The sequence below is a fragment of the Sminthopsis crassicaudata genome, chromosome 1 (genome assembly GCF_048593235.1).
Source record: "Sminthopsis crassicaudata isolate SCR6 chromosome 1, ASM4859323v1, whole genome shotgun sequence".
NCBI classification, from domain to species: Eukaryota; Metazoa; Chordata; class Mammalia; order Dasyuromorphia; family Dasyuridae; genus Sminthopsis; species Sminthopsis crassicaudata.
The window spans coordinates 391,882,519-391,906,277 of NC_133617.1; the positions used below are offsets into that span (position 1 = coordinate 391,882,519).

At 38.9% G+C, this 23,759-nt stretch overlaps 1 protein-coding gene across 1 annotated transcript; it reads left to right on the top strand.

The window, feature by feature from the left end:
- The first annotated feature begins 675 nt into the window (after positions 1–675).
- On the top strand, positions 676–16,390 carry C1QTNF8 (C1q and TNF related 8). The gene is made up of 3 exons (XM_074286393.1): positions 676–1,030; positions 13,578–13,796; positions 15,039–16,390. Exons 2-3 carry the CDS (start codon positions 13,586–13,588, stop codon positions 15,584–15,586), a joined length of 759 nt encoding a protein of 252 aa, XP_074142494.1. The 5' UTR covers positions 676–1,030; positions 13,578–13,585; the 3' UTR covers positions 15,587–16,390.
- The last annotated feature ends 7,369 nt before the right edge of the window (positions 16,391–23,759 follow it).

The following is a 23,759-nucleotide window of genomic DNA, read 5'->3' on the forward strand; positions in this document are numbered from 1 at the left end:
CACCTTGACACTGATCCTTTTTATATTACACTTCAGCCTTCTTTCCTCTCACTGCCTTCACCTTTTCTTCCTCTGCAGCTTATTTTTCAGCACTTCCAATACCTGATTTAGACATCACTTAATCCTGACGATGAAGTTGTCTAGGTCAGAGGTGTCAGATACGTGGCCCACAGGGTCACATTCAGGCCATAATACTTCCAAGCGCAGCTGAACCAGATTAAAATATAATTGGAAAATATTTTACAAAAGAAAGAAAAATATAATAAAACAGATATTGCATTTTAAAATAAAATTCACATAGGGCTCTTGGGGATCCTTATGTATAGGTTAGTAAACCCCCATTTTTAGTTGAATTTGATACCATTGGTCTAGGAGGTATCTAACCTCTGGACCATTTGGGGCCAGTAGTTCCAGTCTGACAGGCTAGAGAAGGATTACAATTTTCATCAGACTGAGAGGCCTCTGGTTTTGGCAAGATATTCTGGTTTCCGAAGGGCAAGAGCCGTCTAAGGCCAAAGCCAGACTCCACCCACCTGCCCCCCCCCCTTCTCCTTTTCCCTTTGTAAATATCTGGGAATCCTCAGTAAGCTCCTAGCTAAGACACAAATACCACAAAATTGCCCCAAACCAGCAAATTGTTTCCATATGTCTCTTGTATTTGATCAGGAGGTTTCAGCCTTTTAACATTCTGAATGGAAGGCTGGCCTTGATGGAGAGATATTGGTAAAGGTTTGGGGACCCCAAGGGAGAGGGGGAGGAACTCCAAACAAGTCTCAGGCTGAGCTGGATGGAATGCAATTAAATTCCCACTAACACTCAACACACATGGAAGTTTGTAATCTGTCTGCCCCCGTGGATGCTGAGTTTGAGGAAAAAAGTTGGAGCAATTTTAAATGTTGCATTTGGACACCACCAGGGAATGCATCAGCAGCAGAAGCCACTGGGGGAAGTAGAGGGTGGAATCAACAACTCTTTCATACTATGAAGCTGGACAGTCAGCAGCAAGAAGCCTGAGCCCTCACTGAGAAAGGTAAAGGGATGGGAAGGGCTGACCAGGATCAGTCTGTGGGATGCAAAGTGTGCAGTTGCCGATCAAAATTTTGTTCATTTGCTCATTTAAAACTGGGGCCCAGGGGTTCAAGCCTTGGCTAGAAATTGTAACTTGGGCCAAGGCGGAGCCAGAAAATGATTATTCATTTTTTTCTAGGGCTGAGCTTGACAGTTTGTTCCCCATCCACAGCCTAGTTCCATCTGCATTTCTTTTGTTATATCTGGTGCACACAAGTAAAGATGGGCCAGTAATTATCTTTCATTTGGGTATAATGACTGAGGAACTCAATTGCCTAATCCTGTGTGCCTCAGTTTTGTGAGAAAGCTGAGGTGCTCAGATTTCTGGCATCCTGACTCCCAAATCAAGTAGTGATTTGAGATGGCATTCCAGGAAAGGGGCAAAAGGCTTATTTAAAACAATTAGGCTAACATGTACAGATGGAAATGCTTAGGGCTGAGAAGGTTTCTTGCTCATCTAGGAATAGGTGCTGATCAAGGGGAAGTTCCAACAGATATGGGTAAGTGGGTGTCTGAGAGCCTACCAGAAGAAATAGAGACAGAGAAAGGATATGTCTTCTCCTCTGGCCCCCAGAAATTTCCTTCTCTGCTTTGACAGATGCCATAACAGTGGCAGAAGTTAAGCCAAGAGAGACAATAAATCACTTAAGTCTATGAAATCAGATCCCAGCATAGAATTCCAGCAATGTATATAGTAGTGCTTGAGGAAATAGCTATTTTTCTTCTGCTCTTTCCTTTTTTGGGGGGAGCTGCCTCAACACCAAACAAAAACCGAGCAGTTCCAAAGAGCATTTGAATCACCCATGAATCACCCAACTTTGTTGCAAGGCAGAATGAGGGAGCCTGGACTCTGACCCCAGATGCTCCAGTTTTCTTGGCAGCTCTGGGGCTCTAGTGTCTTCATGGTGAGACTGACTCATTTTTGCAAGTGACTGGAGAAATGGTAGTCTTTGTAGATGGGCCATCCATAACACATAAAAGCCCTTCCAATCCATGACAGAGAGATTCCTGGCATGCAGGGACTGCTTGGACTGTCAGTACATGCTGATGTGTGTGTGTGCATGTGGTGGGGTATTGTCTGGAGAGATACAGAAGCATTCTTTGTCTACAGGGCAGGTAGGAAAGACAATGGAAAGCTCTTTTATTATAGGTTGTCATTACTGATTCACATATAAATGACCATCCTGATGTCAGGATGTTGCTGATAATCTCAGAGCAGGAGGATAAAGGCTTCACATTGTGATGCTACAGTAGGGATGCATTGCCCTAAATCACCAAAATTCTTGCCCCTGTAACCAAAGGTACCATTTTGACAGGATTAGATAACATTTGGGGCAGAAAATATACAAGTGGGGTACAGATAAGGAAATAGTATGTGATCAGAATAAAATCTGAGAAAGAGAAGGGCCCTCAGTGGCCATGTAGATCCATTTTATCAGGCAAACAGGGGATATGTCACTTGCCCAGTCACATAGTTAGAAAGTGTCTGAGGCTTGATATATACTCAAGCCTTCCTGATTTCAAGCCCAGTGCTCTTTCCATTGAGCCACGGGCTACTTCGTCATTTATTCCTACCTATACTTGAACAAGGATGGATTCCTTCTACAACATTCCCAATAAACTGTCATTCATCACTTGCTCGAAGACTTCTAGGATGAGGAACTTACTACCTCCCAAGATAGTCTATCTCACTTTGAGTTAACTGTTTGGAAGCATAATGTAGTTTAAAAACAAAACAAAACATGAACTCAACATCAGAAGACCTGGGTTCAGCTGTTAACTCTATCACTGACTTCTTTTTTGACCTTAGGCAAATTTTCTGACCTCTCCAGACAATGTAATAGAAAGAAGTTGGATTAGTTGATTCCTTCAGGCTCTGATATTCTATGACTCTCCTAAAATAGCCTAAGATTTTTGACAACTATTATCCAGCTGTTGATTCATAATGAGTTTACAATAAAATGGAGAATCCCTAGATCTTTTTATTTTCTTTCCATTTCTTCCCCTTCCTGTATTTATGCAGCTAATTTTTGAGCCACATGTAGGAATTTACATTTATCACTATTGAATTTCATCTTTTTAGATCTGTCTCACCATTGTTGTCTAGTGAGATCTTTTAAAATGTTAATTATATCATCTAGCATATTAGCTGCCTCACCCAGATTTACATCATCTTCACATTTAACAAGCATGGCATCTATTCCTTTACCCAAGTCACTGACATTGAACAGAATAGGGTTAAGGACAGGTCCCTTAGACACTCCACTAGACACTGCCTTCCCAGCTGATATTATTTTATGGCTAACCAGTCCTGAACCTACTTCAGGTTTTATTAGCCACCTCATATGTTTCTACTTTGTTTACAAGAATAAGGACCTTTGTCCTAGACTCTGAAGATATGAGAAAGTAACATGGATTCTCCCTTATTATGATGCTAGTTTCCCACCCAATCTCTCACCTTTGCAGACCCCTACAATTCCCAGATGAAGGAGCCAGAGATAAGCAAGGTTTACCCACTCTCTCCTTTAACACGTGGGGCTAGATCAGGGTTTTTCTGGAGAATAAAGCATTGACTTATTTAAGTATTAAAAGTTCTTGAAGGAAAATACTTTCCAACATCTGCCATTTGGAAGGTGGAGGAGATTTCATTACCAAATATTATTTAGCATCTGAAAAGAGTCTTTCTACTCCATGGTGGAACTTTAGATAGAATATGTTGTTGAAATCACTTTGCAAAGATGTGGATAGAGGTGACATTATGTATACAATACCCAAAACAATTTGTGCTTTATTTCAAAGTGTAAGACACTTAAATGACTGAAGTCCTTGTGGGCAGAAGCCGGGCTGTTTCTGAGGGCTTTTCCCCGACCCAAAGATACTCAGATTGAGGGTAAAAGGTTTCTGTGTGGACCATCTGGAATTGGCCTCCAGTTCTGAGGATCTACTCCTTGATTTCCAAAATCTGGATGATAAAGAAAATATTTTTTCTTCCTTCCCTCAATCATAGGAGCCTAATCTGGTCATTTAAAAAATAGACCTATATTCATTGATCAGCTTGAGAGGAGAAAATCAGGAGCAGCAAAAAGAAATTGTTGTTTAGTTGTATTCAACTTTCCATGACTGCATTGGGAATTTTCTTGGCAAAGATACTGAAATGGTTTGCCATTTCCTTCTTCAGCCCATTTTGCAGATGAGGAAACTGAGACAAGCAGGGTTAAGTGACTTAACAGGGATACACAGCTAGTTGGTGTTTAGGGTGAGATTTGAACCCAGAAAACGGAGTCTTCCTAACTCTGGGCCTAATCTTTTTTTCCACTGTTCCATTTTGCTGTCCAAAATGGAAGTTACAGGGTGACAAATCTTTTATTCAATGTGAGAAAGAGCTCCTAAAATGGAAAACTGTCCAAAAGCAGACTGAGTACCCAAAGTAGGGAGGCAGTTCAGAGCCATTACTGAAAGTCTTCAAGATGAGACTGGATGACGACTCATCATAAGATGTTCCAGAAAAGATTACCTGCTTGGGTGCTGCTTGGACTGGATCGTTTTAGAGGTCCCATTACTGAGATTCTATGAATCTATGACTCAGATTATTACACGGTGGCTTTATCTCTGCCCAGCCAGGCAGAACTGCTCTGAACTCTGTCCTGGAGTCTGTTCCTCCACAGTGGCGCCATGGGGCAAAGCATGGCAAACACCCTCTGTGTCTCTGAACAGGATGAAGGATTATTTCCTGTCCTTCCTCACTGGCCCTATCCCTGGAAGCGTTCTGGAACACAGCTCGACTGGCTAACAAACTTCCCAGCCACATCCTGGTCAAGCGGACTGGCTGCGAGCAATATATGATGAAGGATAATAACATACTACTACAGGCTCTTTAGATATGTCCAAACATTTTTATTTCTATTAATTCTGCTGCTGCTCAAAATATTCAATAATCCTAGGGGGTAGATAGGGCAGATGGCATTCATTCATTCATTCAGCATTTATAAAATGCGTGTTCTAACCTAGGTGCTGTGCTAAGTACTAGGGATAGAGATGAATAAAAAATCATTAAATGTTCAAGCTGGAAAAAAACCTTGGTAATTATCCAGTTCAATCTTCTCATTTTGCAGATAAAAAAAAATTGAGGCTAAGAGGGGGGAAAGGGTTTGCTCAAGTCATGTTGTAGAAAGAGCACTAGTTTGGAGACAGAGGAGAGACAAGAGTTTGATATCAACCTGGGCTCTGTCCTTTACTATAGAATCCTGGGCACTTAATCTCATGGAGTCTCAGTTCCTTTTCTATAAAATCGGGGTGGGGGAAGAAGGTTGGATTAGATGACCTTTATTGTTTGTCCTTCATTCTCAAAGAGGACCAGGATATCAGGAAGGGGATGCCCTGATATGCAAGTGAGTTGGATTTAAATGAGGGTAAGTTGTATAAACTCACCTGCCTCACTTTCTCTTCCAGTGCTGGGGGCATTGGCAAGATATAGATCAGGACCACTGGAAATGGCCTTGAATGAAATGGGAGATCTTGGCCTTTTTCAGTTAAGGTCTTTCCCAGGTTTCAGTTTGACCAAGGCAATACCCATTCAATGATTAATGCTAGGTAAGAAATGAGGCCAAAAAATGGCATCTTTTATCTAGTCAAAAAAAATCAACATGAGAGGAAAAAACCCTCAGAATTTCTGACCCAAAGAAAAACAATGGCTATTTATACTCACTCTGAGCTATCAGGGACCAATAGATCCCAGGCTTGGGCTGGGATCTATTGTTGACCAAGCAATAAAAGCCAGAATAATCTGTTTTTAAGGCATAGTCCTTAAAAAGGAAATCTAGCCCCAAAACCCCAAAATATTTTATGAAGCTTTAATGATCAAATTTTGCATTCTTTTGGGAAGAGCAGAGAAAATAATTAAATCTTATGCAGGTAGAGAGAGAGGAGACAGGAAGGAAGGAAGGAAGGAAGGAAGGAAGGAAGGAAGGAAGGAAGGAAGGAAGGAAGGAAGGAAGGAAGGAAGGAAGGAAGGAAGGAAGGGAGGGAGGAAGGAAGGAAGGAAGGGAAAAAAGAAGGAAGGAAGAAAGGAAGGAAAGAAGGAAGGAAAGAAGGAAGGAAGGAAGGAAGGAAGGAAGGAGGAAGGGAAGGAAGAAAGGGGAAGGATAGAGGGAAGAAAAGAGAAACCGCAGGAGTGAGAGAGGGAGAGAGGAGTAAGGAAACTGCATTGCCCAACTGGAACTAGCCAGTTGAGTCTCCATTATGGCAGCTACTACTATTCATAGGTTGTTTTTGTCTATTCTCGTAGAGTACTGTGACATCAGGGAGGTGATACCATGACATGCAAGTGAATTGCACTTAAGTGAGTGCGGGCTGTGCAAGGTCACCTGCCTCACTTTCTCCTCCAGAGCCATTTGGGTCCAGGAGTCAGATATAGATCAAAAAGACAGAGCTGGCCCCCGGTGACCTTTAAAGGTCCCTTAAGATTAGTTCCAAATTTGTAATCCTAGAAGACAGTAAGTACCAGAGTCAGTGGTAAAAACCATCACTTTAATTGAACTGTATCCTGCTGAGGAGTTGCTTTTGCTTTTAGCTTCTGGGGTTGTTTTCACTTCTCAGGAAACTAATGGTCTCCAATTTTTCTTCTGTAACTAAAAACACTGTCAGGTGAGTCTTCTCTTCTTTCTGTTCACTTAGAGATCTCTCCCTTCATACTACAAGAAAAATAACTAATGTAGACTCACTCTAAAATAAAAAAAAAAATGAAAGAAAAGAAAGGAAAGAAAAGAGAAGAAAACCTCCTTTGGTCAGTCAGATATACATCTCTCTGTCTCTGTCTCTCTGTGTGTCTGTCTCTGACTCTCTCTGTTTTTTTTTCTCTCTCTTTTTGTCTCACACACACACACACACATGTGTATATATATGTTTGTGTATACATACACCTATATTTTTCTTGATCTCCAAAGAAAGGGAAAATATTGAGGTACAGGAAGAATTGTAGATGAGAGAGATTTAATTCACAGCAGTCTCTTTCCCTCTTATTTCCTCCATCCCCCCACCATGACCAAATCTACTGTTACTGAGCAGTCACTAAGGAATAGACTATGTAAATGGACAGATTTACTGCTGTTTCCAGTCTGTAGAGAGCTCTCACTATCTTCCCAGCATTTGTTTGCTTAGGTGTTGTGTTATAAGAGGGAATGCCACCTCCACTATCCAGAGATCCCACAGATTCTGTTAGCTCCTGTTTTCTATTACAACCAGCAAAAACATCATAACCTTAAACCATTATTTCCCCAACCTTTGAATCCAATCCCTACAACTCCCAATCTCCAACCCCCATCCCTACCATAATAAAAAAAATCCTCTTCTCCATCCCATCGAGGACAGCAGATTCCATTGGAAAGAATGTTAATTTAGAGTGAACAGACCTGATATAGAGGTCTAACTCTGCTACTTACTACTTGTATCACCTTAGAGAAATTATTTAATGTCTTTTGGTTTCTCTTTCCTTATCTTAAAAAAATTAAAGGGGTTGGACTTGAAGAACCATCAGTTTCTTTTTGTTATGAATCTAGGATACAATGGGGGAAGGGTTTATAGAGTTCAATTCACATAAGAGAAATCATGTTGACAATTAGTGCTATGCCAAAATGGAATGGGTTATGTATTATAGGGGATGGGGGCAAGAGGTAATGAGAGTCCCATCAGTGAAGATCTTATTGTAGAAAATGGTTGGGTGACCTCTCATCAGGGGTGTTTTATCACTGTTGTTTTAATATAGTTAGCTAAAATGGTCAAGCGTATCCCTCTAAATCCTTCTCTCTGCTAGGTAGATGGCTTCTCTGACAAATTAATAAATACTGAGACAATGGTGATTGATGTGTATGTCTTTCCTTTAACACCTAGAGACCCAGTAACTTCTGTTATAGAAATGCATCTCTAATAGTGAAATTTCAGGCACCATGACAATATTCAAAATTATTATAAGACAGGAAAATCTGTCAGTGATGCCCTTCCATCTGAAGGCAACACCCTATTCTGTTAATGTATGAGTTCAACTCTGAGTTTGTGATTATCTAGACTACTACTACAAGCCAGCCTTTTTTTCTCTGAACTGTAATTTCTCCATGGTCACATAATTAATGAATAGTAGAGGCAAGGTTTGAGACCTTAATGAAAAATCCATAGGAAATAGGGTGAAGAAGAGAATGGAGCATCAACAGACAAATCAACCTATGGGGAGTGAGGTCAATGCTAAAAAAAGGGGGGGATTTGCTATCTAGGATCAAACAAATGGGAGAACTTCAAGTAGGATTTCTCTATCTTTAAAATTGGTGAACTTTAGTACCTCAGAGGCCTCATGCAAATCTGGTGTGCTATGTTAATAGAGCTTTAGTTGGCTTGTCAAAAGTCATCCTTACTTTCCCCTGAATTGGTCAGGAAAGTGTTAAGGACATTCCCCCCATTTAGAAGGTCTGGCTCAGCTGGAGCAGACAGATTGTTGAGTTTTAAATCTCCGGTGTGGATTCTTTCCTGAGCAGGAATGAATTGTGCCCTTGTCTGACCCAGCCAAAGTCAAGTGGTGCTCCTAAGACAGAAAAATATTTGACCAAGGGCTGGACTGGGCAGAGCCTCAGGAGACTGGGCCTTAGAACAGAGTATCCAGGGTTTCAGCAACAGCTATTTCTGCTCTTCCTTTAGAAAGAGTAGCCAGACAGGGGAGGGCTTCCCCCAGGTCTCCAGACAGCTATCCCAGTCCCAGCCTTGAAGACAGTACAGAATTTGCTGCTGAGAAAGAATACCAAACACGTAGAGCTGTCTTGGACATAGTAACCTTGGGGTCTATACTACAAGCAAATCGTTTCTATGACTGCCAAATTTATATATTATACCCGGAGCTGTGCAAAGACAGCACTGGTTTCTTGGATGATTCCTGATGTTCAAATGTTGATCAAAAGTAGATTCACAACTTGCAGGCTTGCTTTCTCCCCATCCATCCTCCCATCCTAACACACATATAAGGTTAGGTAGTGGCTAGAAGAGCCACAGTAGATGAGACAAGAACTCTGCTCTTGAATTCCTACTAGTAGTGATGGACATCAGTGAGCCTTCCACATTCGGTATTGGGTAACCAACGATAATTATCAATTCCCTGAAGTAAGATTATGAGCCCAGTCAATCTTCTATGATCCTTTTGGATCACAGACATAGAGGCAACAAGAAATGGAAAGGTCATCTAATCGAAAGCTTCTTAAACTCTGGTCTGGGATTCCATTTGGGGTCTCATATGAATGAATGAATAAATGCAGGGGTTGTGAAATTATGATTTATTATCAGTGAATGTTTGATTTGTATATTTACTTTATATGCTGGTATTCTCAAGGTTGCATAAAAATTACTCAAGTGAAAAAGGGGTTGTGAGTGGAAAACATTCTAGAAGCCCTGATCTAGTCCAATCCTTTTATTTTGCAGGTGAGAAGCCAATCCCCATGATGGCTTAAGTAATTTCATAAAGTGGACACAGATGTTAATAGCAGAGCTCCAGTCCTTTGACTCCAAACCCCTTTTAGCTATACCTCACTAATTAGAAAAGAATGTGGAAACTCCTACCAAATTATAAAGACTTTGAAATGTGTGAATTATTATTTTTTCAGAGAAGTACCCTACTAGGAATGGGAAAAGATCTAGTTTTAGTTACTGTTTGACCTTAGACACTGTCACACAGTCCCCTAAGTGAGAGCCTTTACCTCATTTCCCTAAGTGATGGCCCCAGATTGGATAAAGAATTATTCCTTCCAGTTCTGACCTTCTATGAATATGTTATTGTGTGGGCTTTTTTTCTGACAAGATTCTGTAACCAGAGTAGGAAAATCAAAGTTTTACTCTAGAGTAAAAAACTTAAAGGGCGCCAACTGCTGTCAAGAAGCACATTTCTTCCTCTCTGTGGGCATTCCTGAACCCCTTGGCTCCTCCTACCTATTCTGGAGGCAGGAGTACTTCAGTACCATGAAATTCCCAAAATAACCTTTTTCATGCTTTCTTCCTCCAGGGAGGTCACACCTCAGTTTAGCCCAGTCTTTTACTCCCAAACACATCTAGTGCTTACCCCAGGTGCAAAAAAATTGCTAATGATGGCTCTAGTTGTGGATCTGATACTTGTTAGCACCTAACCATGGCAATTTACTTCCTTCTTTAAGCCTAAAATTATTTATTTATAAAATGGTGCTAAAATCTAACACCTGTTTTATAATCTGACAAGTCTCGAATGAAAGCATTTTAGCATTTCAAGTGTAAAGGACTGTTATCATCATCATCCTTGTTATTGTTATAAGCAGTAATCATAAATCACATTGAAACAAATGAAGTCTGACTGAGGAAACTACATTTCCATTGTTGACAGTTGAGCCACATGGTATAAAGAATTAATCTCTTAAAGGCACCCAAGAGAGTGACCCAATCCAAGAGAAGCCCTCATTTCATTCCCAGAACTAGGGGTTACATCAATCCCTCCTGTTGAACATTCAATAATGCTTCCTCTGAGCTCCCAAGGCAAGACAAAAGAACCTCCAAGGAGAAGTATGTAATAAACACATAAAAATATGTGTTTTTTCCAATCATTTATTGGAAGTGAACATGGGGTAGTGAAGATTGGGAAAAAAAAAAACATTTGAAAATAATAGTCTCCCAGAAACTAGAGATGTTATCTAAGAAAGTGATTAGTTTTTAATAATATTTTTGGAACTTGGCACTATATCTGATTTGCACACAAGCTTTGCTCTGAGAGCAAAGAGAAAGGGGAAAAGGGAGGGAGGGAGGGAAAAAAGGGAGAAAGGGAAAGAGCAAGGAAGGAAGGAAGGAAGAAACAGAAAGAAAAGAAGGAAGGAAGCAAGGAAGGAAGAGACAGATGAAGAAAAGAAGGAAGGGAAGAGGGAGAAAGGAAGGAAGGGAGGGATGGAAGGAAGGAGGGAAGGATGGAAGGAAGGAAGGAAGGAAGGGAGGGAAGGAAGGAAGGATGGAAGGAGGGAAGGATGGAAGGAAGGAAGGAAGGAAGGAAGGAAGGGAGGGAAGGAAGGAAGGATGGAAGGAGGGAAGGATGGAAGGAAGGAAGGAAGGGAAGGAGGGAGGGAAGGAAGGATGGAAGAAAGGAAGGAAGGAAGGAAGGAAGGAAGGAAGGAAGGAAGGAAGGAAGGAAGGAAGGAAGGAAGGAAGGAAGGAAGGAAGGAAGGAAAGACAGGATCTTTAGAATAAAAACTATTCATTGCTCTTCAGATATCCAGTAGACTGGGGTGTCAAACCCTTTGGGATACTGGAGTCACTTATGCAAGGACAAGGAAAAAGTTTACAGCCATACTTGCCACGCAACATGCTGGTTTGGCCTTGGGCCAGCCTAGGGAAAGTAGTGGTGTTAAGATTTGATAAGAGAAGCCTTAGATCTGGCTAGGAATTGGTCATCTCCTAAATCTACTAGTGATCCCCGATTTTCTCTTACATTCCAACTCCCTTATCTAAATTCTATGGACTCTTTAACAATTGACTTCTACCCTCCAGTATGAGCCATAATGTCAGCAATTCAGTCAACACTCATTGAACTCCCATCAACTGGAAGTCTAGTGTGGTGATAAGATAGAATCAAGAATACCCAAATTCAATTCCTAATGCCCCTAGGAAATGCTGTAAAACTATAAATTTTAAATTAAATTCCTGTCTGCACTGATATAGGGAATTTCCTTTCCTGAAGCTCCTTAAAAGCAGAATTCAACTCCAAAGATAGTATCTTCTGGGTTCAATGCACTGTGTTCCATAGGAGGTGAATAAAACAATTCAGTTTCTATATACTCAGTAGAGACTCAGTGAATTCATGTACACAGGTTAAGAGCAACTCAGAAGACTAGATGATGTTTGCTCTGTTCAATGGAATAGCACAGACCAGAATAGTTGATTGGAATGAGAGTTCATTGTGGGGTTTTGACATCAAAGTTTCATGGAGAATCTAACATTGCTATGAAGGACAGATAAGAATCAGATTAGTTATAGAGGGAAAAGGAATTCCAAAGACTTTTGGCAGCTGCTTATTAACTGCAAGATAAAATATAATCCTTAGCCTGGTATTCAAGGCCCTCCTAATCTGATTCCAAACTCCATATAGTAATTTTGTTGGAGGTAAGAGGACAGAAGAGTGGCAGGAAGGGGGCAGAAATCTGGCACCTAATAGTCTAGGCTATTGAGAAGTTGTAACTTAGTCAACAACTGTTAGAGGAAAAACTTGAAGCCAGTTCTTCCTAATAACCCAATAAGGTTGACTTTCTAATCTCTATACTAGGCTGCCTTTCTCTACTTGTAGATCTAGTTCATTTAATTTCCATAACCATTATAAGTGATAACTTATAATAATGATAGCTTAATAATTCACATTCATCTCATACAAGAGATAATTAGGAAATAGGGCAGAGTAAGAAGCTTGAAAACCTAGTTAAGACTACCAGAGTAACTGCAGAAAAGCCACTATATCTTCCTTGCCCTCAGTATCCCCATTTAGAATGAGATTTATATGATCTCTGATATCTATTATATTAAGAATGAAAGGGAAAGGGAAAATATGGGTAAGCTGATCTCTCCCGCTTCTGATCTCCCACTGTACTTCCCACTATCAAGGTCAGAGCAGGAAATGACCTTATTGATCATCTTATACAGTCAGTCCCTTTACTTCACTTGGGTGTAAATTGAGATCAGATAGGGGAAGTCTGTAATGCTCTTTTGGTATTTGCTTAGATAGACCTTGCAATGTGAATCTCAGAATCTCAGAGTTGAGAAAGGCCTGGGGAATCATTTGGTTGAACACAGAAGTTCTCAAATTCAGTATCTTTTTACTACTATAAATTATGGAGAATTCATCCAAAGAGGTTTTGTTTTTTTAGAAATATTAGACATAAAAACAGGGGCAGCTAGATGGCTCAATGGATAGAGAACTGGCCCTGAAGTCAGGAGGACCTGAGTTCAAATTCAGCCTCGGACACTTAATAGTGCCTAGCTGTGTGACCCTGGACAAGTCACTTAACCCCAATTGCCTCAGGATTTAAAAAAAAAAAAAAGAAAAGAAAAAGAAAAAAAGAAAGAAAAACTAATTTTGAATTTGTAGACCTCCTGAAAAAGTTTCAGAGACTCACAGAATTCTCTGGACCCCACTGTGAGAACCATTAGTCTAAATTCAACATCTTCATACAAGAATCCTCATCAGAAAAGGGACTGTCTGATGGATATTTGCTTAAGTCATGCAGTGAGGAGAAAGTCTCTTCCTGTCAAGTGGTATTCTTTGCCTGTGTTTCTCCAGAAAATCACCTTAAAGACAAGGACTGTATTGTATTTCTTGCCCTCCCCCTCAGTTAGTATAGGCCTAAAAAACCAGATTAGTGAATGATTCTATACCCAATACTCTCTCTGAGGCTACTCAGGGTCAAACCAGCTTGTGAGAGAGTGTTGGGGGCACACCAAATTTGTTGCCTAACTTGGTGACATTCATGCTTCCATTTCAGGAACTGAGATGGGGTTCTTCTTCTCTATGCTGTTGGTTTTGGTGATACATGCTGAGGCCTGGCCAGACCTGGGCCAATCCAAACAGAGTGTCCAGAAGTGTGTCCGATGCTGCAGCCCCACAGGAACTCCAGCTGCTGCCCCTTCCAGTAGGATGAGTAACTATCCCTCATGGGTGATGCCCCGACTGCAACCTACCATTGACATCACCATTCTTAAAGGTCAATTTGTGCTACTACATCCCAAAAATAGGGAGTCCAAAGACCTCACACAAGAAAAGAGAACCTCGATTAACCCGCAGAATTTAACTTTTCCATTACTGAGATCAAAGAAACTTATAGAGTGATCTTTTGATTGAATTTTTTTTTATTCTTAAAGAAAAGATAGTTTTAATAATGTGACTTGCCTCAAAAATCCAATTTGGTGTAATGGAAAGATTGCTAGTTCAGGAACACAGACTGTATATCAGGAGACCTGAGTTGAAACGTTGGCTCTATGATATATACTGTCTGTGTGACCTTAAGTCACTTAATTTCTCTATGTCTCAGTTTCCTTATCTTAAAAAGCAATAATGATAATTGTACTGCCTATTTTATATGGTTATGAGAAAAGATCTTTGTAAGCCACAAAGTACTATAGAATATGCTCTATTATGATGATCATTTTCATTATTATTAACTAGTGTTGGGCAAGCAAAGTTCTCCAATTGTAGAAGCATAGGTAGGTAGACATTATTGCAGATCTTTCCTGAAAGAAGGCTCTAGAAAAGAAAGGAAGGGCTGGGGAAGAGTAAGGAAGGCATAAAGAGTGGGGAAAAAGATCTAACTTGAAAGAAAAAGGAGACAGGGCTTCTTATCTAGTTTTTATCATAGTTCATGGTGACATCAGAACCTAGTACCTTTTCCTTTCTTAATTTGCTTTTTCCACTATAAAAATGAGGGAGAGTGGAAAGAGCACTGAATCTAAAGTTGGCATCCTCACCTTGAACACCTCTGTCATTTTCTATCTTTTAGGAATGGAACAGGTCATTTAGTCTTTCTAAGCCTCCACTTTCCTAATTGTAAAAGAAAAAGGGTTCAAAAGACTCATAATGGAAAGTGCTATCCACATCCTGAACTATGGAGTCTGAATGCAAATGGAAGCATACTATTTTCACTTTTTTTTTCCTTTCTCTTGTTTTTTTTTTTTTTTTTCTCTTTTGTTCTGATTCTTCTTTTACAACATAACTAATTTGGAAATATGTTTAGTATGATTGTACATTTGTAACCTATATCACATTGATTGCTTTCTTGGGGAGTGGCAGGAAGACAAGGAGGGAGAAAAATGGAAATCGAAATATAAAATTATAAAAGTAAACATTGATAACTAATAAAAATTTTAAATGAAAAAAATAAAAGAGTTGGACGGACTAATCTCTAAGGTACCTTTTAGCTCTAACATCCTATGTTTTATTTGGTTTGCAGGTGAGAAAGGTGAATCGGGAGAAAAAGGACAATCTGGAGTGAGTGGGAAGGAGGGGATACCTGGCCAGCGGGGGTACCGAGGACGGAAAGGCCAGAAGGGACAAATTGGCCTGCCAGGAAATTCCTGCAAGCACGTCTATGAAGCCTTCTCAGTAGGACGGAAAAAGGTCCTTCACAGCTCTGACTACTTTCAAGATGTCACATTTGACACAGAATTTGTGAATCTCTACAAGCATTTTAACATGTTCACGGGTCGGTTTTCCTGTTATGTGGCTGGCATCTACTTCTTCAACCTGAACGTGCACACGTGGAACTTCAAGGAGACCTACCTGCACCTGATGAGGAATGACCAGGAAGCGGCTATTCTGTACACCCAGCCCAGTGACCGGAGCATCATGCAGAGCCAAAGCCTCATGCTAGACCTGGAGGAAGGAGACGAGGTCTGGGTACGGATGTTCAAGCGAGAACGAGAGAATGCCATCTATAGTGAGGAGTCTGACATCTACATCACCTTCAATGGCCACCTGATTAAACCTGCTGAAGACTAACTGACTGCTTTCCAACTCCCCTAAGACCCAAAGTCAGGAATACATGGAGCAAGTACCAAGTGCAGATTGTGGTGAGACATTGTCTGGGGAATAGATGAGCCAAGTGGACACATCCTATGTCAAGGGAAATCATCTAAAAATCTAGGGCCTGTAAAGAGAGATGAGCCAAATTCAGCAACCATTCCACATCCAGGGACATTATCTGATCAGGTAGCAGGCTGGGGGTGAGGGGATTGAATGGATGCCACTTCTCATGTTGTAGACATGAGACTGAGATAGATTCCTACCTCACAGGTTAAGTGAACCAGGCAGCTTTTATCAGAGGTATGGTGTGAGGTGCTATATTACCCCCCTCCTGGACAAAATTAATTGGGGCTAAATTGGATGCATTTTGGTACTAAATGACTTGAGTTGTCTACATAGACACAGGTTAGCAGATGACTATCACCTTTATCTTTTACTTTGTGCTACATAGACCAAGGTCTACAATCTTCAGAAGACTGCTTTTTTCAAAACCCCTACACAGATAGTTCACTCAATTTGTCCATCTGTCTGTCTGTCTCTCCCTACACATACATATATACACAAACATATAGAAAACACCATTTCCAAGGAGTTCATTCACTTTAAGATCTGATTAGAATCAGCATCACGTTTGCAACAATGGCCTAATTGAAACTTAACTCCTCATGCCTAGGAGTCTTGTCCTCCTTGACTAGATTGTCAGCTTCTCCATCACAGGTCACCTGCTCCATTTCTCAATGCCCTCCTCTACTGGATGGTGACTTTTATTTTCTGCTGTTCTCTTACTGTGTAATCATTTAAGTATTATAATAAAGGAAGTGTTTAAAACATATTTGTGTTGGACTAATTAGGAAAGGATGTGGATCTCTCCAGGGTAGTCCCTGATTTTCTGGGATTCTGGACTATACGTATCTTAGATTCTTTCAGTCTCTATTAATTAAGTAATACAACTAGCCCAATATTCTACATGCACTTTACTTTATAATAATAATAATAATAATAATAATGATAATATGAAGCACATAAAACATTTGCAAAACCCCTTACTCATGGTATTTCAATTGTCCATTCAATCCTGCTATGTGCCAGGCATTGTGCTAAGTGCTTTACAATTATTGTTTCATTTGATCCCCATTGCACTCCTAGAAGGCAAGTGTGATTATTACTCACATTTACAAGTAGAAAAACTAGGGCAGATAGAGGTTAAGTGATTTGCCCAGTGTCATAGTGTAATGTCTCAGTTTCCCTGCCTCAGTTTCCCTAATGGTCACCACCCCTTACTGGACATTAGGACTGAGAGAACTAGGGCCTCCGAAGTTCTGGCCACTCTCACATTCCAAAGAGTCATAAAACTCCAGATGGCTTATCTCAAATACCTAGATGGCACTCTCTATCTTTCTGGTCTCAGACTTCCTCTCTCCTGCTTGACCATCTTCTTGATCCCCAACCTGTCATAATTAAAAAGTTATGGTCTTTCCTGGATATTCCACTCACCCAATAATCTGCCCCCATCTCTTGCCTTTGTTTCCCTGACAGCTGGAGCCCTATAAAAGTCTCTGGAATTACTTTCTGGTTGTGGGATGCTTTGAGACAAGAGTCCAATCCAGCAGGCTGGCTATGGCTAGTCCAAATTCTTCACTGTTAAAATATTAAAAACCCTAATCTCTGTCTTGCTTAATTTTTTCCAGCATTACAATATGCCTAATAAATTTTGAAGCTGCATTTGAACTCAGAGCTTCCTGATTCTAGGCCCAGTGCTCTATTCATTACACCACTGTCTCTATTTAATAAATAAAGGAAACTGAGAATATTAAGTGATTTGCCCAAGGGTACAAAGTTGGTAAGTGAGTTAAAGTACTGTCACTCCTCCATCTTCCTGGTTCCACTTTGCCCAGGTGACCATGCTCTGGCACCTGCTTTCTGTTTCCATTCTCCTTTGTTATTCATTGTAAGATACACAGGTGCTTTTACTAAGACTTATTAACTACCTCTTCTCCAATGCCCATTCCAGCAAAATACAATTTCTGAAGGAAACTGGCATGCTGGAACCACCTTGAATCACACAGCTGGGGATCAACTTCATTTCTGTCCTTTGAGGACCAGCCAGCCTAAACTCAGGAAAGCATCAAGCTTAAGGGTTCTCCTCTACAAAACATCATTGTAAGGAATGGAAGGGTTGTGATATGAATCAATTAAGTGAATGAATGTTCACATGGATGAAGTCATGTCTTCACAAGGAAAAAGAAGACCATTCAGAACATCACAATAAGATACAGAGAATAAAAGAAATCTCTCTAGTAATAACTGAGTTCCATGCTATTGATCTATACCTAAGCTAGCTAAACTTCTTATGCTTCTACTTGATTTATACAGGAAAGGAACACAATAGCTCATAAATGGGTTTTTAGCTTCCTGGTTTAACTCATTTTACATTCTACATGATAAGCTTAAATGTTTCTAGGAGACCACTGTCAAATTTTGGTAGTTGGGGCAACACTTCTATTTCCTTGTCCTAATTAGAACTTTGCATCTATATAAAACCTATGAGGCAGGTTTCTGTTCTCCCTGAAAATGACTTCCAACTCTTCTCTTTACCCCAACATGATGGATCATTAGGGCTTTACTCTTCTGTTAAAAGATTACTTTAATTCAAAGGCTTTCCCCCAGATAACTCAAAAGAACTTTTACTCTACTAAGTGGTACAATGGCTAAAGTACTGGACTTGGAATCAGGAAAAAATGAATTCGAATTCAGCTTCAGATACCAGCAATATGACCCTGGGAGGGTAATTATAGTGCATTATAGCTCTAAACTTTAACAGATGGGTAAACTAAATACCAATTAATTGTGATTTCTAAGAAAAGTCATCACTAGTTCAGGATATATACAAGGAAAAATAATCATTCTTAAATCACACAAATAACCTATGAATAATTACAAAAATACCTGCTACATTCTCTTTTATTCATCTTTGTTCATTGTTCCCTACAATAGCAGCTGAGGCTGATAAGGAGATAAAAAGTCCAGGAAATTTACCACAGACCACTTGTCCATCATTTAGCCATCGAAGAAAAACTAGTGTGCCTTCTCCTCAAAATAATGTTGACATTTGTAGAGGTCTTTGTGGTTTTACAAAGGGAGGTTATTATTTTTGTGGTTGTTGAGAGGTTTTTTTTTTTTTGGTTGGTTGGTTGGTTGTTTTTTTTTTTTTTTTTTTTTTTTTTTTTTACGAAGCAGGATTTTGCTTTAGTCTTGTGATGAATGACTGGGTTAATTCACCACTGTCATCTGACAAAGAGTTCTATACCATTTTGCAATAAAGTGATAACATTAAAATATCCACTGTCTTTCAGATCAGACAGGAAATCCTTCAACTGGAAGACTATGACTGAAGTGATTTACTAGACTGAGTCAAGTCACCAGAGGCAAGGACTCTGTAAAGAATAAAATAAAGGGGAAAAAAGTCACAAAGATTAAAAAAGGCTATTTTAAATATCTGGCCAAGACCTTGCGGATAGTCAGTCCTGGCAACAAGTCAAAATTGAGTTTTAGTAGAGAATCAAGAATGGTCATTAAAATAAATTGCTCATTAAAAGATAGTAAACAATTAGGATACAGTCCCTTCTCCCCTTTTTTCTCTCTTTAAACATACAAAGAATTATTCCCCATGGACTCAAGTAATAACTGATATCCAGTGCATCAGTTGAGGTCCCATTAGAAAAATTCACATTGATTAGTAAAACTTTCCCTCTCCCCCTTATTATCTTGCAATATATTAACTTAGGCTGTTCTACATAGCCCAGAAGTAGCATCATTCATGTAGTGAATAAAGAGATGGTCCCATTTCTAAACCTTGAGGGCTCAGGCCAGTCACTTAAAAATGTTCAGTTTTCCAGGCAACTCAGTCTCAGTTTCCCTCTCCCCCTCTCTACTTCTCCCCCTCTCCTTCTCTCTCCCTTTCTCCCTCTTTCCCTCTCTCCCTCCTCCCTCTCTCTCTTCTTCCATCTCTCTTTCTCTTTGTTTCTCTCTGTGTGTCTTTCTTTCTGTCTCTCTGATTCTCTCCTTAATAATATAATAAAGACAACTTTAAACATTCATTTTTTTTTAATTTTGAGTTCTAAATTTTCCTCCCTAATATAATAAGCAACTTGATATAGGTTATATATGTGCAATTATGCATTATCATATTAGTTATCTTGAGAAAGAACAGAACGAAAGGAAAAAATAAAGTGAAAAATAATGTGCTTTGATCTGCATTCACACTTCATCAATTCTTTCTCTGGAGGAAGGTAGCATTTTTTTTTTTTTCATCATACAGGTAACTCTCTTAAGATGGAATGTTGCAGAAAAGGTACCAACATACATTAGTAGATGAAATTTCTTTATTTGAAAGACTCCTATACCAATGAAATCAAAAGAGCAATTCTACTAAATAATTTCACAAACACTTCTTAAGTTCTTACTATATGTAGAGTAGTGTGATTGGAACTTGGGGAAAGAGAATGTATAGGTGAGCTAGTCTCTACTCTCAGAGAGCATATGGTATAATATTCAGTGATTTGACAACTATAGACTAAACTTTTGGATCATTTGCACTCCTTATGTCTTTCCTCCTCTAGATCAGGACTTCTTAAACTTTTTTAACCCCTTGTTGCTCAAGAAAATTTTACATGTTGTCTGAGTATATAGAAGCATATACTGATAATAAATCACAATTTTGCAACCCGCACATTCAGTTACATGATCAAAATTGGGGTTGTGAACCAGAGTTTAAGAAGCTGGACTATAAAATCATGGCCTAACTCTTCCCTCTCAATTTGACTGTATAGAGAGTATGCCAGGCATGAAGTATCCAAATTATTCAACCATCATTTATTTTAGCATGATGCTATTTTATATACATACAATTTACTAACAATTATTCCAGGTGCTATGGCTAACAAGGTTAAAATGAAATATATTCCTTGATCTTAAGGAGTTTATAGTTTACAGGGAGATAAAACATAATAGGTAAATATAAATACAAGATAATTTGAGGATGGGGGCGCTAATAATTAAGAGAACCAGGAAGGCTTTCCAGAAATGCACATAGTAGAAAGACTCCCAGACTGGGAGTTGGGAAAGCTAGGGTTTGATCATAATTCTGACCCTAACTCACTCTGTGAATCCTTTGCTTTCTTTGGGCCCCAGTTTCCTTCTCTTTAAAATAAAAGAGTTGAATTAAATGACATCTAGTTCATTCAAGATTCCTGAAATTATGGAATCTGAGGATAAAATCATATCAGCCTGTTACTGATTGTGGGATTCAGCAAAGAAATCTGATTATATTTGAAAGATCCATAAATTGTAGATCCCAATAAATTACTTTGAATTTAGAATTTTTCTATGGTTTCTACCCAGGAAGAATTGGAGGTGAGAAAACGGTTCTTGCAACACAAGGAGAATGTTATATACAGGGAACAAAAGAAAAAGGGAAGAAGGCACTAAGTTATATGCTAAATAATTTTTAAATGTTATCTCATTTGATCCTCACAAAACCCCTCTAAACTCAGATCTTCTCCATTCAGCCCAGCACTCCGTGCAATATGGTGCCTCCTACCTGTTTTATCTTACAAGATGCAAGAATAATTATGACCAACATATATAGATCTCTTTAAGGTATAAAATAAAGGTATGTAAGATATAAAATAAGGTAATTAATAGATGTTCCTTATGCCATTATGTTGGAAAATCACAGAGATCTGGCTTTTCTGAGTGGCAGTAGATTCTTCTATGACTGAGAATTTTCCCAGTGAGATCCTTTGCCTTCTTTTCTGGTTTAGGTTGGCTTTATGGGAGTGGGGATGGGAAGATTCTGAAATGACTAATCCCAGTGTGTGAGGACTAAAAGCTGCTGATTTGTTTGGAATCCAGAGATCATATGTGTCTCTTTGGGTTTCCATGAGAAAGGCCTTTGTTTTATAGAACTTGAAAAAAGGAATAGATTCAGAGGCTGTCCCTAAGGTTTTTCTCTCTCACCAGCTCCCCTAGGAGCTGTACCCTTTTGGTTGTTGAAATTTCCTTTACTCAAATGGTTGTGTAAATATCAAGACTTGTGAGAGACTTCAACCTGCTAGCCAGAAAAAAAAATGAATAGTTTAGTGGAAGGAATCACTCAATCAACAAGAATTTTTTTTAACAATTTATTAAGTGCCAGCCAGTTAGACAAAGGGGATACAAATTCAAAGGATGAATATTCATTCCTCCAAAAGCTTATATTCAGTCAAAGGAGACAATCATTCATCCATTAAGTATGTTTTAAAAAACCAGAATTCCATAAGATGATGGATTTAAGTCACACAGATAGCTTATGAATAATTACAAAGATACTTTTCTTCTATGCTCATGACTTCTTAAATCTCTTCAAAACAGGAATTATGCCCAAGAAATAAAGCAATATAAGACAAAAAACTTAACAAAATAATAAAGAAGGCTAATCCTTAACACCTAGCAATACCTCTCAGCATCCTTTCCCTTACCATCCATCAGAGTTAGGCCACAGAGATAAATAATCAGACCAGAACTCAACCCTCCCCTATCCTTCCTCCAAATTGCCACAAAAAATTAAAAAAAAAGAATTTTGATTTCTCTGGGAAAGCAATTTAATAAACTTCTGTACTGCAATAGAAATTAAATAAAGAATGAAAAGAAGGGAGGAAACTGAGGCAAGACAAATGTGACTCTGAGGCACTTTACTAAGCCTGAGGGAAAGAACATCCAGCATCCAGTTACAGACAATTTTGAATCCCTAAAAAGCAGCATGGGAGATTGGCATCCTTATAACCTGGACTGCACAGCTTAGAAAGAGACTATGCAGGTTTAGCTGACCAACTCCTAGAAAACTTCAATTAAAGAGGAAAGGATTAGAAAGTGAGCAAAGGGGGTATATAAGGGAATTAGAGATCTTGAGCATTAACAGATAAAACAACAGGGAAGACATTAAGAACAAAAGAATGTAGCTTTCAGGTCAGAGAAATGAACACAAAAAAATCTATGATTATTGCCAAGACAAAGGATCAATACCTGATGAGATGGATTCCCAAGAGAACATGGTACTATAACAGGATTTTTGAAAGTAAAATAAAAAGTGTGAAAACAGAAATAATGTCAGAATAGAAAGACTTGAATCCATGTCACCAAAGAAACAAAAGAGAAAATAACTGATTGGGAATGCAAATACACAGAAGTGAAAAATAATCTGTAAGAAGATAAGCAAAAACAATATCAAAAGCAAATATGATCTCTATACAAGCAAAGCACATTGATCTTGAAGATAAAATGAATAGAGACAACTTAAAAGTTATAGGCCCCACAGAAGAACTGTAAAACTATTTGAACACTGTAATGCAAAAACATAAGGAACTTCACAGAATTGAATGAGTACAAAAAATAATAATAATTCAAAGAATCCACCCTTTAGAACCAAAGCAAAACAAACAGAACTTATGCTGCAAACTCCAAGACAAATATAGTGGTGAAATTTAACAATTCCAATGACAAATAACAAATTCTTTGAGTAATCAAGAGAAAAACATGCAAATATAAAGGAAAGTAAATTCTAATAGTACAAGACTAATGAGACAATTCTGTATCCAGCAATAGAGGTATTCAAAATTTCTGAATTCAGAAATTCTATATTCAGAAATGGAGAAGAATTTCTGAAAAGCAAAGTAACTCAAAATGCAATCTAGGGTGACATACCTTGAAAACCTAAATCTAATCACAATTGGATAAAGCTAGACTTTTAATTTTTAAAAGAAGCATTCAAAGAATTCTTAGAAAGAAAATCAAACCTAAACAAAATATTTGCTTCACAAACATATCAGAATAGAAAAACAAGAAAGGTAAACAAATCCAGACTAAGGTCAACAAAAAAATAACAGAGAAGCTATTAAGAGTCTAGAAATACATAAGGAAATAATGATACAAGCAAAAAGGAAATAGAAGGTAGGTGAAGAAGTGTTTTTAGTGCACCAAGTCACAAAATATGAAGAAGCATAAAAGGGAAAAAAAGGAAGAAGAAGACAGAGGAAAATATGCAATATGTCCTTAATTACTGAAAAGTTGACAGTTGAAGGGAAAATAAATCATGTAGCCTCTCAGGAAAAAG